The 17,890-nt window shown below is 38.3% G+C and overlaps 2 protein-coding genes across 2 annotated transcripts in view; one reads left to right on the plus strand and one right to left on the minus strand.

Moving 5' to 3' along the window:
- Positions 1-14,050, minus strand: part of LOC5572214 (estradiol 17-beta-dehydrogenase 11) — a 33,190-nt gene extending 19,140 nt beyond the window's left edge. Inside the window, exons 1-3 of the mRNA XM_021849401.1 lie at positions 13,624-14,050; positions 13,349-13,525; positions 13,033-13,289 (exon numbers count right to left, since the gene is read on the minus strand). Coding sequence (XP_021705093.1) covers positions 13,033-13,289; positions 13,349-13,525; positions 13,624-13,986 — 797 coding nt within the window. The 5' untranslated portion in view covers positions 13,987-14,050. The remainder of the gene's footprint in view (positions 1-13,032; positions 13,290-13,348; positions 13,526-13,623) is intronic.
- A 1,033-nt stretch (positions 14,051-15,083) lies between these two features.
- On the plus strand, positions 15,084-16,542 carry LOC5572216 (estradiol 17-beta-dehydrogenase 11). The gene is made up of 3 exons (XM_001660234.2): positions 15,084-16,026; positions 16,089-16,217; positions 16,287-16,542. Exons 1-3 carry the CDS (start codon positions 15,122-15,124, stop codon positions 16,339-16,341), a joined length of 1,089 nt encoding a protein of 362 aa, XP_001660284.1. The 5' UTR covers positions 15,084-15,121; the 3' UTR covers positions 16,342-16,542.
- The last annotated feature ends 1,348 nt before the right edge of the window (positions 16,543-17,890 follow it).

A 17,890-nucleotide genomic window follows, 5' to 3' on the forward strand; every position in this document is an offset into this window, starting at 1 on the left:
TTTGATTTACTTCTGTAGAGGTTAGTTTGCGACCGACTTAGGGGCCCAGATAGCCGTAGCGGTAAACGCGCAGTTATTCAGCAAGACCAAGCTGAGGGTCGTGGGTTCGAATCCCACCGGTCGAGGATCTTTTCGGGTTGGAAATTTTCTCGACTTCCCAGGGCATAAAGTAGCATCGTACCTGCCACACGAAATACGCATGCAAAAATGATCATTGGCATAGTAAGCTCTCAGTTAATAACTGTGGAAGTGCTCATAAGAACACTAAGCTGAGAAGCAGGCTCTGTCCCAGTGGGGACGAAACGCCAGAAAGTAGAAGAAGAAGGTTGGTTTGCGAAGTCACTGAGCTCATTTTTGGAACAAATAAGCGTTGTATTAAAATGCGTTTTGCTGCAATGTTTCAGACAATTTCGTAAAGAAAAACCCTCATACCAAAGTGAATCTTTGAAGTACCAAAATAGTCCTTTACCCTATTTGTGTATTCAAAAATAAGTTTAAAACTATATGGTCTATCGAAATTTGAACTTTCACTTGTTAAACAAGCGAAGTAAGTGGTTCGTCGCATTCGTTAATCAATTAATAAAAACCAAACATTTATTTTCAAATGACTTCGTGGATTCCTTGGGAAGTCGGCTCCATTGGCGTAGGAACAGGGGGGCCAGGGGGGCTAGCCCCCCCCCCCCCCAGAGTCTTCCAGGCCCCCTCAAGAATTTTGAATGAAAATATATATGAAAAAAAAAATGTTTACATAATTCTAAAGTGAAGTAAAATCATATGAATCTATTGATAAACATTCTTCAGTAGTTACGTTCTTTTATTTTGTTCAATAATAGCGGGAAAACCTAGCTTGTCGTTCACAGCATTAGTGTGGCGGTTCTGAATTTGTTGAATTGTGCGACCATCGAAAAATTAATCGTCCTGCTGTCACTCGACACCTCCGTTTCAAAATTCTGTGATACTAAAAAGCGTCAGTATCCTAGAAAATCGGTTCCTTAAATTCGTATTTTCTGAGTAGGGCAAACCATACTATTTCAAATGTTCAAGCATAGTGTAGCCTTTTGACTGAATTACGATTTCCTGTGTTCTTGGAGGGTACCTTGACCGGTGATGATGATTGTCCCCATAAGATTTCTTTAAAGAAATTTATTGAGCTTGAGCTTGAGCTTGATTGGCCGCCCGTGGATGCACTCCAGTATCGCCAGATCAGCTGCACTTACACAAGGAACCAACCGAATGACTGCTTGGGACTAACAGGCATCCTCAGTGTATAAGTGCTGGTGATCTTCTATTTTTAGGCAACAATGGCACCTGCCACGTCAGAATGCAGACCAATGAGGGGAAGGAGGAGGAATTGATGATGCATTGAACTGGCTCCCACGTAGACCGTATATTCCACTGCATCCACGCCAGTTCATGCGGGAGTGTATAGATTGGGGGAAAGGCATGGCAGAGATTTTTGCTTTTGTGGTTAGCAGACTGCCTATGTATCAGGCGTAAGAAAGCCGTGCGCGTGGAAATAGGAAGCGTTAGGGAGACGGTTTCTTGTCCGTCTCTGGTTCTAGCGTTTGCTATGAACGAATATAGTTAGAGTGTGATATATTTAGAATGGAAGATAGAAGCAAGTGAGAGATATACAACTACAAAGTACGAGGAAAGGGACGGGCCTGGGATTGAACTCATGACCTTCTGCATATGAAGCAGAAGCGGTAGCCATCAGACCACCAACCCCGTCCTATTTCTTTAAAGAAATTTATTGATAAAAAAGATCTCGGCAAAGAAATAAATAGGCAAAATTACTAAAGGAACTTCTAAGACGTAAAATAGCTGCAATTATTGTCGAAAAACAAGGCCTAATTCAAAACATACCTCTTCAAAGAATTTCAAACATACCTAAGGCTTCAAAAAAAAGTAAAAAAATCGGTCATAATTTTTGATTCCAGCAATATGTTCTTTCTCTGTTTTCGCTTCATTTTTTTAAATAATTTCGTGTGAATGAACTTTTTAATTTAACTCTAAACTACGTTTTACCAAGTAAGTTTTTCACAGTCTCAAGAATTTTAGTGATCAAATTCATTAATGTATATCGAAGAGTGGTTTATACCCTTTGCTTCAAATCTTTTAGAGAGTAGTCATATAATATTGAGATTTGCTAAATTGATGGCAACTATGGTGAAATTGTTCGTCCAGTCTCGGCAATCTCGTCAACGAGAAGCTGACAAAACAAAGAAACATCTGAATGTTTTCATTGATGTGTTTTGAAGAAAAAATTCTGTTTATCTGGCATTTGAAATTTGGTTGCCGATAATAGCCCAATGGTGCCGAAGCCGTAGATGACCCTAGTTTTCCCAAAAAAGTTATTAAAATTTTTTCGCAAAGTTCATTATAAGTCCTTCAGAAATATTTTCAAAATGCATTGTTGATTGCGTTACAAATTCTCCTTTGTTTTTTTTTTTTTTTGTAAATTCTACTTCAAATGCCCAGATTCTACAGGAATTATATACGAAAAGTATTTTTGGAATGTCTTTTGGCTTCGAATCTCCAGAAGAAATTTATTGAAAAATCCCAGGCATATTTTTACTTCCGAAATTAGCAATTTAGCAAAATAACTGGACAGGGATTAATTAAAAAATTCATGAAGAAATTTGTGAAGATTTTCCTTGAAACAATGTTTCAGAAATTGTTTTATAAATTCTGCAAAGAATATATATTCTGAAATTGAATTCTTGTACATTTTCAAGGCGGAATTCCTAGAGGCTTTTTGGCTTAATTATGGATTCTGATGGAGCTCCTTGAGAAATTTGTTTTTTTTTTTTTTTTAAATGATTTGAGCGATTTCAATTATCCTGCAGTTTATTGTTTATTTATCCAGCCCATTGATTCACCTCTTGAGAAAAATATAGATAATCACTTATCTTTGGTTGTTTCAATCTGATTTAACATATTGTTGTTTCTCCTTCCTTCACATGACGTATTCTTAGGCACCTTCGTACAAAAATTCGTACTCCAAAAAGCAACATTTTAAAGAATCTAAAGGAGAAAAAATTGTATTTTTCATTTTCTTTTTTCAGAGTTTGTATACGTATGGCTCCTGATTTCTGAAAATCCATCAGGAATTCCTCAACGAATTTTCAAAGTAATGCAAAAATTTACTCCAAGTTTTAAATTATGAATTTTGTTATAAAACATTTTTAGCAGAGTTCTTGATAAAAACCGCCAATATTTTCACCTTCAACTTTTACAGTTCTACCACAATAGTTAAAAGTTTTTAGATTAATCTGCCATACTAAAGCTTCGGTGTTCATGCGAAACATTTTCTAAAATGTAAGATACAAACACCTTCATAAAAAATCCATCTGTTTTAAGGCGAAGTAGGCCGTCATTGAAATTTGTACGCGTCGTTGATGATTTTTACTAATTCATCTTACGATTTCGAATCGAAGAAAATCAGTTGGTATTGCACTGACACAGCTGAAATAGTATCAGCATACTTTAAGTATATTAGCGCATACAGTGATACTTTTTCAAGTCAATATAAGTTATCCAGACTGAGTTTTATCACTTTGAAAGGCAAGCTGAAAAGTCATCATTGTTGCCAAAACGAATGACGAGCTACTTAGCCTTAACATAAATCATTGTCTATTATAAAGACGATAAAAATTAACAAGATTTTTTGTAGTCAATCCTACAAAAAACGCCAAAGCTTTTTCTGTGAGTAACATCGTCAGGACGTCAGAAATTCTACGATTAATTCTTGAGTTTCCAGATAAGAGTTCAATATTTTTCCAAATTCAATTTGAACTTTAATAATAATAAAAAAAAAAATCTCTGAACAAATTACTCGATTTTTTTTTTGAATATTTGCACGAAAGAACTAGAATAGCTGAACCCATTCCACTAAAAACTTTGAAATGATTGAATTGAAAAAATATGGGTAAGGAATTCGGGGATTAATATCAAACTGATTTTTAGATAAATCTAAAGAAACACTTAGACAATTTTCTTTGAAAAAATTCAGATAGATTTGTTGAAAACTTCTTGAAAATTTCTTCAAGAATACTTAGGAAGATTTTTTCAAGAGTCTCACCCTGACTTTAAGAATTTCAGAGAGATTTTTGAACACAATTTTGGTAGTATTTATTGTTATATTTCTTGGAGAAATCCTAAGTATTTCCAGAAAATCCTTAATACATTATTAAAGAACAACTTAATGATTAAAATGTATGTGTGATAAGTACGTAGTTTAGCTTCATGGAGAAAAGTTTAAAATTCTGATGTCTTCTTTTGAGCAATTTGATACAGTTTCTTCTAAAAATTCTTGAAGGATTTTTTTACTGAATTAGACAAAGAATTGATATTTTCCGTAATTATTATTATTATAATTATAAATATTTATTTAGGACACTTTACCATACGTGTGGCATTCCTGTCGAATTTTCCGTAATGAAAATTATAATTTACAAGCATTACTGATATTCAGAGATAATAGCTGGTATGAGACAAAAACACAAACAGATAAAATCAACGCAAATTTTCGCAAACTACGAAATTTGCGAAAATCGGTAAATCAAGAATTTTCTAGGCCCCCCCTAGGCCCCCTCCAGGAAAAAATCCTAGCTACGCCAATGGTCGGCTCCTAGGGGATCACCGGTTGAGAAACCCTCTCATTGTGTATAAAAAAAATAGAGAACAATTTCAGGAGAAATTGCTTGAAGAATCTCTGGTGGAATTCTTGTAGAAATTCCCAGAGGAATCCTTGGATAAATTTATGGATCCATCAATGAATCCCTGTAAATATTAAAGCGGAGGAATCACTAGAGGCATTCCCGCAGAAACTCCTTGCTGTATTTCTAGAAGAACCCTTGTGGAGGTCTTGAATTATTCTCGAGGAATCCCTTGGGGAACTCCTGGCAGAATTCCTGCAGAAGTTGCTAAAGGTAAGTCTGGCGCCTTTTCGGAACTGGGCAGAAATTCAGGAGAAATCTATGGAAGTTTTTATTTTGCTTGGAATTCTTGTAGCAATTTCTGGAGGATTTACCGAAGAAGCTGGTTGAGCTGGTTCTAAAATGACGATTGCGGTTGAAAATTCTAATTTATCGGCGTTTAAAGTATAAATTGTGACTGAATATGATTAGTTATATTATCAAGTTCCCCTAATTGGGCCGTAACGGAGTTCGGATATAATTATTTTATGTTTAGGAGGCCCATAGCGGTAAACGCGTAGCTATTCAGCAAGACATTGGTCGCAAAGCCAAATCTAGGAAGACAAAAATGATTGCGCCTACAACGTCTGTTTTAAATATATGGTGTGTTGGGGAAAGTTTCTCCATATTTTTCAAAATTATTTTAGTGATGTGAAAATAGGGTGGCCCGCATGATTTAGGAGATCAGATTATAAACTTTTTTGCAGATGCATATAAACCAATACAGGCATATACATTTTGGTGTATGGTGGATTTTTGGTGTATTATGGATTTGTATGATTATTGTAGTCCCCGGGCAGCACTGGCTGAGGGAAAGTTGTGCATTTTTGACGTGGTGTTCGAATGGTGAAAAAAAGTGGAAATGTCAAAGTAAAATCCACGAAAAACATATATCCGAACGTAGAAAAGAGCAAAGTCGCGAGTGCAAGTTAAATTTCAATTGGAAAATATATAAAAAGTTAATAATTTAAAATTTTAAAAAGTGGAATTGATGTGAAAAAAAATGATCGATGACAGCATGCGCGGGGGGAAGTGATAAGTGTTTGAGTGAACGCGGTCTCAGTAGTAGTGGTAGTGAAAGTGATGTGGTGTGGAGAATTACTGCTTGCGAGGCTTACCCACACCAACAGACTAGAGTGATCTCTCGGAAGGGGGAAAGAGAGGCGGGTATGAGTAAGATGATGGTACGATTAGAAAACTCGGCATTGTGGGGTATAGAATCAACTGCGTTGGGAAGTGATAATAGGATTGATCACAGTAAGCGGTTTAATACGTTCAAATGTGATGCACACTGTCATGTTGACGATATTGGTTTTCCTTAGTAACACGCTCCTGTCACTTGCATACTATATGCATGCATACTCTGCCTCACTTGAGAATCTACACTTGTCTTGGTAAGTTGTGTGAGCATCGCGTGGAGGGTGATTCCTTTCCCAGTGATTATCGAAACTCCACATTGGCGATCCTGCCAGTTTTCTACTAACTTGTGGAAAGATACCTGGCTTATTTTACATTTTTTCAATGGACGGAATCACCCTGCCGCGTTGCTTATGTGAAAAAGTGATAATTAGAAGTGCAGCCCGCAGCGTAGTGTTTGTTAAGTGAAAATTTCTTTCTCCGTATCAGATTTGCTTCCCGCACGTGAAAAAAAAAAGTTTACACTGAAGAAACAACCCGAGAAAGAGCATTGATATGTGGACGCTTACAGCGTGTTGTTTGCCGTGGGGCAATGTCCGCTGCCGAAAAGCGAAATTTCGTCGATCTTGTTGTTTTGCTTGGTGCAAATGTCAGATCGGACGCTAACAGCGAGTTGTTTGATGAGCCCAGGCAATGTCCGCTGCTGAAAAGCTAGAATTCGCAGACCTTGTTGTTTTGCTAAGTGCAAATGTCAGGTCAGAAAGATAGAGCGTGTTGTTTGCTGTTGGGGAAGAGGAGTCTCGGCAATGCCCGCTGACTAATAGCAAGAATTCATGGATCTTGTTGTATTGATGTGTGCACATGTCAGATTGGAAGATCACAGCGTGTTGTTTGCCGTGATGGAAGAGGAGCCTCGGCAATGTCCGCAAACGAATTACGAGAATTATTAATGTTTTTTGTTCGATTTATTCAAGTATCAGATCGGATACTTTTAGCGCTTGCCTGCGTGCTATAATGTTACAAATAAGGTTTTATTCTTATATTTTTATGGGCAAATGTAATTCCAGAACATTGAAGCGTTTTGTTGGAAAGAAAACTGGCAATATTTGCTGTCTAGAACGATTATATTGTTTTGCTTTATGCAAACGTCAGAGCATGTGTTTACAACGTCTAGTTTGTTGTATGGTAAATGACCTAACAATATTATTTGTAGAGAAAAAGAAAATACGATAAGTGTGTTTTTGTGCGAAATGCCAAATAACAAAAATTGAGAGTGTTGGTTGCCCCAAGAGGAGACTAGCTGACAGAAAAAATTTAGCTCTTGACAAGCATTAAAAAACACATTTGTTTGACTGGCTTGCAAAGTCTGCTAACGGGACAACATGTTTTAATCGAGAATTTTGTTTTAAATTTCAATAATGTATTCAGGCTGTTGGATGGCGCTGCTACTGGTGCATTGACAGTCATTCTGAAATTTGTCTCGTGTAAATATTGTTTACTAAATTACAACATACAAAAACATGAATTTCGGCTCCGTAAAGCGGTAAAATCGATTGAGCTTCACATAAACAAACTAGTTAAAAATACATCACAGTATGCATAAAAAAAGTATGCAGTATGAATAGATAGTCCCAATAAAGAATGATTAAAGGTTTTTTGTTGCTATACAGGTTAAATGGTCAGTCATACCTGAATCGGATGGTACTTGTTATCAGAATACTATGTAACCTTTACCATTGCACACTGGTCCAGGAAGCTAATTTAGGCGGACATGAGGTTTTCGTCAAGATTTATTGATTTTAGAGCCATAGTTTCTTCTGAGAATATGTTCAGAATTTTCAGTACTACAAAATGTACGGATCAAAAAAATTTTACGGTGATCGCAAGAGTGACGTATACGCCAACTTTTTTATTTTAACGAATCGTAAGTTGGTATGTTCAGCAAAGTTGTAGCAAATGATCATAGAAACAACTTTGCCGAACAAACTTTTTCTCGGTTTTGCTTAAGAGCCGAGATAATTAAGTATTTTTAATAAAAAATCGTTTTTTGCTCCTAAGTGTTTTATTTTTTAGTTTTATTAGCCTACTATGTTCTACAAAGTTTTTATACTCATAATTTGCTACAACTTTGCTGAACATACTAAAGTTGTATTTCTTATGGTTTTCATGTTATTTGAGTTTTTCTTCTTAAAATTAGCTATTTTGTATGCCTTGTATCTCAACTATGAGCACTTCAAAAAAATATATTTTTCCACTAAATGATTTTGCAGTCTTTCAAGTACCTGTGAGCAAAATTTGGAGAAGATGATATTTTTCTATCTCGTTTAAAATCGATTTTACTAATAGACGATATGAGATAAATCCATATTTATTGAGTATTCATACATGTTCAACACACAAAAGTCATGGCTACCTAAGCACATCAGACCAAAAGGAACACGTGCAACAAAGTTCTACTGGCCAAACATGATACATATCCGGAAGGTAATGTGTCAATTTGAATGATTGTAATTGCCAAAGGCGTCTAAATTAAGAAATAAGTTTTGTTCATTCTTTCATTCTTCAACCATACTAGGTATCACTGTGAACGCTTCTTGTGCTAAGGTTCCATTGCAAAATTTGATTGATCATACGATTCAACGACTCATCAAGTTCCTAAACATCGACATGCTTTTGGATGATGTGTTTCAGGTGGTTTTTAAATGGGGTTGCGATGGCAGCAGCAATCATTCAAGGTATTAAAGTATAATAAATTTGTAACTCAACATTTTATACGTTTATTTGATCACTTAAGGTACAAGCAAGTGTTTCTAAACGAGGACAGCGATGGTGAGCTGAAGGAATACAATGATTCGCATATATTTGCGATTTCATGAGTTCCTATACAAGTTCTACGTCGGCGGCCAGAAAACAACGATCAAGATGTGATCTGGAGAAATGAGCTTCCATCGTCGGTGTCACTTTGCCGACCTGTTAAGCTGCTGATTTAACAATAGCTGAAGTAAGGGAGATGGACAGTCAAATTCAGAAACTTGTCCTAACTCAAGTAGATGTAAAGGGAGTTGCTGTGGATGTTTTAGCCAAACTAATTTTATCAATGGTTGATACAAAGGTTGTCAATGTCTTAGCAGGGACAAGTACACAACAATGTTTTATTTGTCTAAGATCAGGAAAGCGATTGAATGATTCCCTTAAGGATCAAATCTTCAACGCTCCTGATTTATTGAAATGTGTATTTTCTCCCCTTCATGCTCAAATTCGTACTTTGGATTGTTGCTTAACATAAGCTACCGATTGACGTTGCCCAAGCCTACGTGGCGTGTCAGCAAGAGTAGTAGCATTCTAAAGGATCGCCAGGTTTTTATACGAAAAGCTTTCAAAGAACGGTTGGAACTGAGATTGAACGAACCTCTAACAGGTGGTGGGAACTCAAACGATGGAAGCACGGCACGTCGCTTTTCCGGGAAGTAGATACAGTAGCGGAAATAACGGGACTTGACAAAAACCTCCTATTCCGGTTCTCAATCATTTTGAAAGTAGTCAACTCTAATCGGGAGATTGACGTGGAGGCATTTGAACATTTTCTGTCAGAAACGAACTGTTTGTATCGCCAGTTGTACGATTGGTACGTACTCTCTCCAACGGTGCATAAACTACTTTTGTATGGAAGTGATATTGTCCAGCATGCCGAATTACCATTAGGAATGCTGAGTGAAGAAGCGCAGGAAACGCGGAATAAATCCATCAGAAGATTCCGGGAAAATCATGCCAGAAAATTCAACCGAACCGTTAACTTTGAATATGTATTCAAACGACTTATGTTGACTTCCGATCTCGCTTACGAATAGGCGAAATACTGGCAGAGGAAAAGACAATGAATTTCCCGCAGAAGCTTCCAAGTTAATCAGAAACAATTGAAAAACTATGTACTTTTCCTTTTTTTATAAATACACGTGTTATCTCTGGGCTGATGTGCTTAGGTAGCCATGACTTTTGTGAGTTGAACATGTATGAATATTCAATAAATATGGATTTTTCTCACATCGTCCATTAGTAAAATCGATTTTAAACGAGATAGAAAAATATCATCTTCTCCAAATTTTGCTCACAGGTACTTGAAAGACTGCAAAATCATGTAGTGGAAAAATATAATTTTTTGAGGTGCTCATAGTTGAGATACAAGGCATACAAAATAGCCAATTTTAAGAAGAAAAACTCAAATAACATGAAAACCATAAGAAATACAACTTTGGTATGTTCAGCAAAGTTGTAGCAAATTATGAGTATAAAAACTTTGTAGAACATAGTAGGCTAATAAAACTAAAAAATAAAACACTTAGGAGCAAAAAACGATTTTTTATTAAAAATACTTAATTATCTCGGCTCTTAAGCAAAACCGAGAAAAAGTTTGTTCGGCAAAGTTGTTTCTATGATCATTTGCTACAACTTTGCTGAACATACCAACTTACGATTCGTTAAAATAAAAAAGTTGGCGTATACGTCACTCTTGCGATCACCGTAAAAATTTTTTTGATCCGTACATTTTGTAGTACTGAAAATTCTGAACATATTCTCAGAAGAAACTATGGCTCTAAAATCAATAAATCTTGACGAAAACCTCATGTCCGCCTAAATTAGCTTCCTGGACCAGTGTGCATTGGTGTAAATACGGGGGGTCTAGGGGGGTCTCAGCCCTCCCTAGAAAAGTTTAAGCCCCCCCCTAGAAAATAAAAGTCCCATGTCAAGTACGTATCATGTTTGAGAATTTGTTTTGATCGTGTATGCCAAGCCCCCTCTAGGCATGAGTTTAAGTTACGCTAATGACCTTTACACGTGACATTGCACGATTAATCAAACTATGAATGTCAGGTTGTAATACAAAAATATAGAGCAAAAACAAATTTGGTTTTGGAGTGAAGAATTGTTTGGAATTTAGTTCGAAGTGAAGATTTTTTTTAATGTACAGCAAATATGACCATCCCAAATTTGATGTTTAAAGTACATCAATGAGACAAGTGTTGCGATAGAAAATGGAATATGGACAATTTTAAATGGTATTAGAAAATAAGCAAGATAGCTGGATGATTCGACAATAATTCGTGTAAGGAAATGAGCTTTCAGTAGATGAATTTATGGAAGTTTGAATTGTACAATATGTATGAAATTTTTTTTTTATTGATTTTTTTATATACATTTGATTTCTATTAATTTCAAGAAATTGGAATTTCTTTGGAGCAGAGGAAGAATGTGGGATATAGAATCAACTGCGTTGGGAAGTGATAATAGGATTGATCACAGTAAGCGGTTTAATACGTTCAAATGTGGTGCACACTGTCATGTTGACGATATTGGTTTCCCTTAGTAACACGCTCCTGTCACTTGCATACTATATGCATGCATACTCTGCCTCACTTGAGAATCAACATTTGTCTTGGTAAGTTGTGTGAGCATCGCGTGGAGGGTGATTCCTTTCCCAGTGATTATCGAAACTCCACAGGCATGTACAATGGTGTTCAATTGGAGTGTTGCAAATTTGATACAGTGCCCGTTTGATTTTGGCAACTTTACTGTTCGATCTTTATTTCGAGAAGCCCAGCAAGCGGGTACAGTTTTCGCATAAGCAAAGTATTCTGGCCTTTTTCTTCGATTGTCGAGCAGTGCGCTTCGAGAAGACCAGCAAGTGGATCCGATTTTCGTACCGCCCTATCGCAGGAGTGGGAGTTTGTTTTTTTCCCGAGTTTTGAACAGTTCCGTAGTAACTTGCATGAATAATATTCTATAGTTAACGGTGGAATAGTTCGACGACATTGTTTTGACGACCAGCTTAAAAATACTACAAGAAAAAAAAAACCGGTGAGATCTTTTCATGATGAATTGTATTATTTGATTATATTTCCAATCTTTTATGCATTTTGGGTTGGGTGGGACCTGGGAGGGAGGCACCGATACTACACACGAAATATGGAACAACGTTTGTTTGAACTGCAAGATAACTCCAGCTTGCCATCAACAATCAAGGAAGGCTTGGGGAAAATCGCTAGTTTTCTTTTGTTGTGTACTTTCGATCTTTCCTGACAAACATGGAGAAAGGGCCACAGTTTTCTATGCACTAAATATTCATTTTCATTGGAAAAAGTAAAACGATGGGTTTTCAATGCTTTATATTCAATCAGATTGAAAGGTGCTCACGTGACATTACTTGCATTGTGTGCATGGATTTCATTCGATTTTTGTCACTTTTGATGAAAAGCGAAAATGTGTTCTAATCAGTTACGCGCTTTTTCCATGTTAGTCCAATGTTTGAGATCTGGGCTCACAGTGACAGTTCGTGACAGCGAAATCCCGGCTCACTATGACGTACATAAATTTCGTATTGGTTTCTCCCTCCCAGGGTGGGACCATCAGGGCACCCGATTGAAGCGAGATCGATAGGAAGAGTGAAACTGTCAACTTCCTGTTGCCAACATTTCGTGGAAAAAGGGCGGACTCTTCTTCCCATCCATTGGGTCTTTCTGACAAGCAAGGGCTTGATTGTACGACTGTTTGTGTGAACTTACTTTTGGAAGGAGATTTTTTTCCCTTGCGGGTTTCGCGTAAGTGTCTCTGCTTACGGGTCCGCAATTCGTTTTTGCCCCTTCAGTCATGAGTATGATTGAATACAAATAGTCATACAATCTTGATCAAATTGTTTTGTTGGAACAGGCCATTGCTACCGGTGGATACCTTGCTACAATAGATGGCAGCTTATATCATCATCATCATTATGGATTTGTATGATTATTTTGTCTTAAATACTTTAAGAACTTTCAATTGTACACATTGAGCTTGAGTTGGCCGCCCGTGGTTGCTACTCCCGTATTGCCAGATCAGCTGCACTTACACAATGAACCAACCAGATGACTGCTTGGGACTAACAGACACCCTCAGCGTATAAGTGCTGGTGATCTTCTATATTTAGGCAACAATGGCGCCTGCCACGTCAGAATGCAGACCAAGCCAAGATTGCCCTTTTTTGCATTTGTACATCGTGCGTCAGGTTCTATGATACTCTATGACCAGGGAAGTCAAGACAATTTCCTTTACGAAAAGATCCTGGATCGACCGGGAATCGAACCGGGAATGGCTTTGTTTATAACCGCGGACTCTAACCACTTGGCTAAGGAAGGCCCCATATTAGTATTTATGTAATACTCACGGCATTTTCAGCACCGCAGTCACCAGCTCCTTCCTCGTGTTCAACTGAAAGGGAAAAATCGCCGTCGTTTTGACCCACTTGGACTGCCCGGCAAGTCGAATTTCATCCCGAAGCTCTTCCATAAATCCCCGCATGGCATACTTGGTGGTGGTGTAGTGTCGCGTCAATCCTACATTCAAGTAGGCCGCTGCCGAACAGATTGTTACGATGTGACCCTTCCGCCTGACGTACATCCCTGGCAAGAATGTGTTCACGGTCTAAAAATCGTAACGCTTGTTTGTAGGATTAAACAAATCTTCCAATTGTTGTTACTTACATAGAAGTTCGCTAAAATGTTAACATTTACCAGCCGTTGCAAATTCTCCGGCACGTACTCATCCGACACCAGAAATGGTACCACTCCGGCGTTATTCACCAAAATGTCCACCGGCCCAATCTCGGCTTCCACCCTTCGTTGCAAATCTCGCACCTGGTTGGCATTTGCCACATCTACCTGTTGCACCATGAAAATAACAAAACCAACCGCACACATAGTTCAATCAACCAAACAAGCATGTTTCCAAGGCCGCATCTTGACTGGGGAATACGTACGCAGTAGGCAGCGGCTTTCACTCCGTAGTAACGCAGCTCGAGAACCGTTTTCATAGCGTTGTACTCGTCAAGATCTGCCACAGCCACATGGCAACCGTCCTTGGCCAACTCGATTGCGATCTGTCGTCCCAACCCGTTTGCTCCTCCAGTTACCAAGGCCACCCATCCGCGGATATCTTTCGGCTTTCGGCACACAAATTTCCTCAGCAGCAAATAAGTTAGCAGCGGGATGAGCTTTGCTACGAAGAGCAGAACTTTGACGAAGATCCGAACTCCTCGAACCAGAGTGACCAACGGCGTTTGAGGCTCCAGCGGAGGGGCCGGATTGTATGGCAGCTTCTGGAACTCCACCAGACTTCCCATGGTGCGAGCGCGGTAGGTGCTAGGTTCTTACTGAATGCATCTTGGCCTAGTGCAATTGCATGTGCAAGTGCACTAGAGCATATAAACTTAAATGCGCGCGACGCACGGTGTGCTGAAACACACATATTATCAAAAAATGCATGAATATTCGATTATTTTTTAAATTTCTTTATTAGAATCAATTCAAACATTGCATTCACTTCTCATATCTAGATAGTCTGTGTTAAGGCGAAGTAGGCCGTCATTGAAATTTGTACGTACCGTTGATGATTGTTGCTAATTCATCTCACGATTACGAATCAAAGAAAATCAGTTGGTTTTGCACTGATACAGCTGAAAAAGTATCAGCATACTTTATGCATGTTAGCGCGTACAGTGATACATTTTCAAGTCAATATAAACTATCAAGACTGAGTGTTATCACTTTGAAATGCATGCTGAAAAGTCATCATTGTTGCCAAAACGAATGACGGGCTACTTAGCCTTAAGAGACACTATCATTAAAATATGGTAAATCTAAACTTTTTGTTAATAACATACTACAAATAAGTAAACGAAAAGCCGAATTTAGTACTGTACCATTCAATTCCCCTAGAGATTGTTTTCTTTGACAGATACGCGTATTTCGACCTCAACTGTAAGGCCGTCTTCAGTGTCTTGTATTGTGCATTCAGATTAACTTTAGACCGAAGTTCATAAGAGAAATGAAATATCACCGAAAGTTCGCCGAAGTTCGGCGTCGGCATTCTACCGAAGTGCTACGCCGACAAAGGCTATTCTTATGCGTCGGCGAAGCACCAAATTAGAATGCCGACGCCGAAGTTTTGACTGCCGAACTTCTAATTGTCACTCGAATTGTCAATACTAGACTCGACTTTAAGTCAGGCTTAGTACACGACACTGAAGACTGTCTTATAGTTGAGTTTGAAATACGCGTGTCTGGCGAAGATTTTTGAATAAATATGTAGAAAACATTTCGCTACTACCAGAACTAACGTTTAATGATCGGATCTGAGATTTATTTATTTATTCATAATAAGTCTGCTTGAAGCAGACCGTGCGCGCGCTGCCATGGCTTCTTGTAAGCGACAAGCAAAAACGAGTTTTAAGGTTAAGGGTACGGTATGGCTGCAGAATGCAGTTGCACAAAAAGCGATTGGCCGAGCGGAGCACTATGGATATAGCGATGATTCGTCCACTCGTTAGGGCTCTTTCGTCGACCAAAATGGTTCCCCCCTCGAGCAAAGGGAGTCTGTACGAGTTTCAGAAATTGCCGTACCATCCTGCAACTCCCATAAGAAGAAAATCGATTTTGGAATCAGCGTGGATAACCGTTAAGCGATTGTTCTATATTGGAGAGTTCTTCGTCAAGAGCATCCCGATCTGGATCGGACTTTTTTGGAAATGGGTGAATCCACCTCCTCCGAAGAGTATCGCTGGATGGAACGCACTGGTCACTGGAGGCTCAAACGGAATTGGACGAGCGATATGCTTTGAACTGGCCAAGATCGGTTGCAATGTGATCATAGCCGATACCGATTTTGAAAATGGTGAAAAGGTTGTCCAGGAACTGCTCAAGCATCGCGTCAAGGCTGGTTTCTATAAGGTGGACGTTGCCAATTACGAAGAAATTGTTGAACTGGAACAAAAAATTGTATTGGATTTCGGTCATGTGGATATCCTGGTCAACAACGCTGGTGCTCTCCCGGTTCTGGTCCCGGACGAATACACCCCAGAAAACATTCGAAGAATGATGGACGTGAATGTGTTGAGTCACTTTTGGACCATTAATGTGTTCTTGCCCGGGATGTATCGTCGAAAGAAGGGTCATATCGTGGCACTGGCTTCCCAAATCGCATACACTCCCACCGGATACGCCCGAAGCTATGCCACCAGTAAATACGCGGTCCGAGGATTCATGGAAGATCTGCACGATGAAATCTTCCATGCCGGGTTCGAGGATCAAGTCGTTACGACCACCGTGTTTCCGGTACCGGTCAACACCCGGAAAGAATTTGTGGATTCTATTTTACATTTGCCGTGAGTTAAATCGAAACAAGAATTGAAATATTTTGTAATTAATCATTGAAAATTCCGCACAGTGGTTTCGAAAATTCGTTGATACACAGCATAGAATACGTGGGAAGGTCAATAGTACAAGGAATTACCCGCAATCAGCGGAAAATGTTTGTACCAAACGCTATCAAGACCTGGCAGTTGGCTCCTTTTGAGTGAGTGTGATCTATCTTCAACATCACTGGTTCTGTTGTTTAACTATGAAACCTGTTCATTTTTTTCAGAGATCTTCCCAGAAAAATCTCCCGGCTCTTGGTGCGAGAGCTGTTGTACGATTGATGGCTGAACTGTACCATGACCTTGCTGGAACATCGGATTTGGTCTATTTTACTCAAATTTGATTTGTTACAGATTAACGTCGTAAGGATATGTGATGTTTGCAATGACTCCAATCATTATTCGAAATTAAATTCCGCAGAATTGGTAAAATAAAAAATAAAATATATATACAGTCAACTCTCCATAACTGGATATTCAAAGGACCGTGAGTTAGGAAGGTGTCGAGTTATAGAACAGAAAACCAGTGTAAAAGCGATCCAAGGGACCATCGGGGTAGACATGAAATCCAACTTTATTATTGTTTTCTAAATCGATATCGAGTAAGGGAGGGTCGACTGTATTGTCAAGAATAACGTTCTTTTTACACAACTTATTATTGTAAATGTGATGACAGGTATGCGATTTCTGTGGGAATTTTAGCAGTTGTTGAAAAACATAGGCTGTACTGCCGTGAATCGCAAGTCAGTCCCATCTGCATTTTCGTCAAAATTGAGTTGAGTTCAGTTTTCAACATATTTTCCAATGCTTTTTCAGCTGCACTAATAAAAAAGTATGATTTGTTCGGAAAAGAAAAAACAGCAAGTCAAATTGTCCCATAATGAAAAGTAACCGCATATCAGTCCCACTACAGTTCTCCGCACCGTGTAACACAAAAATGAACCGTGTTTCGATCATCTTTATTTTTTTTGGAAAGATATCGTAGTGGAAAGCAAGTTGTGAAAGTTTCATTAAGATTTGAACATGTTCCAATCCCCTGGAATTTTTTGAATATTTGTATGGAAAACGAGTTTAAAAACTTTACAGCCTATTTTCTCAATGCCTACTTTTTACAGATGGGACTGCACGGTGCTCCCCTGACCGTTATTATCAGAAATAAATCTCCATCAGATCTGTGCTCACCAGTCGTTTTCTATAGCTAAGCTGCATGTCTGGGCAAAATTTTGAAAAAATCGTAGGGACAGTTTTGAAGTTACGCCCTTTTGATCATATAAGTCCACAAATTCAATGAAAATCTAAGATATTTGAATGGTTTTTTATTGGTCGTGATTATCAGAAGTACTAAACCATCAAAATTTGGTTCAAAGTAGGTGTTTTAGTTGTTTATAACCTCTGGGTGGAGTTTTGAATGAGAATGTTGTCGAAATTTTGAGTTACGCCCATTTTAAGTGTAACTATTAAAATCACTAATATTAAATTAATTAATTAGCCATTCTATTACCGGTAAGCATTTTCAAATGTTTTCAATGGCACATTGCAATTAAATGCCGTCAAAGTCTTTCACAATTGATCGATTTTCCATAGGCTCAAGCGATCAAGGCATTACGGAGCCAATTTTCTTTTGTTATCAATAGTCATAAAATATTGTTATATCCCAATAAGCTGCCTCCGGCTATTCTGGCTAACTTTGAACTGCCCCAGAACTTAAACCTCAATTACTGAGTAATGCAGTATTGGCCAAACTATGGCACTCAAGACGATTGTCAATACTTCAGTCACAGACAAACAGACGTAACACTTCTATTGTTTTCATCGTACAGTCGAATAGTGC

This window comes from Aedes aegypti, chromosome 3 (assembly GCF_002204515.2).
Source record: "Aedes aegypti strain LVP_AGWG chromosome 3, AaegL5.0 Primary Assembly, whole genome shotgun sequence".
NCBI classification, from domain to species: Eukaryota; Metazoa; Arthropoda; class Insecta; order Diptera; family Culicidae; genus Aedes; species Aedes aegypti.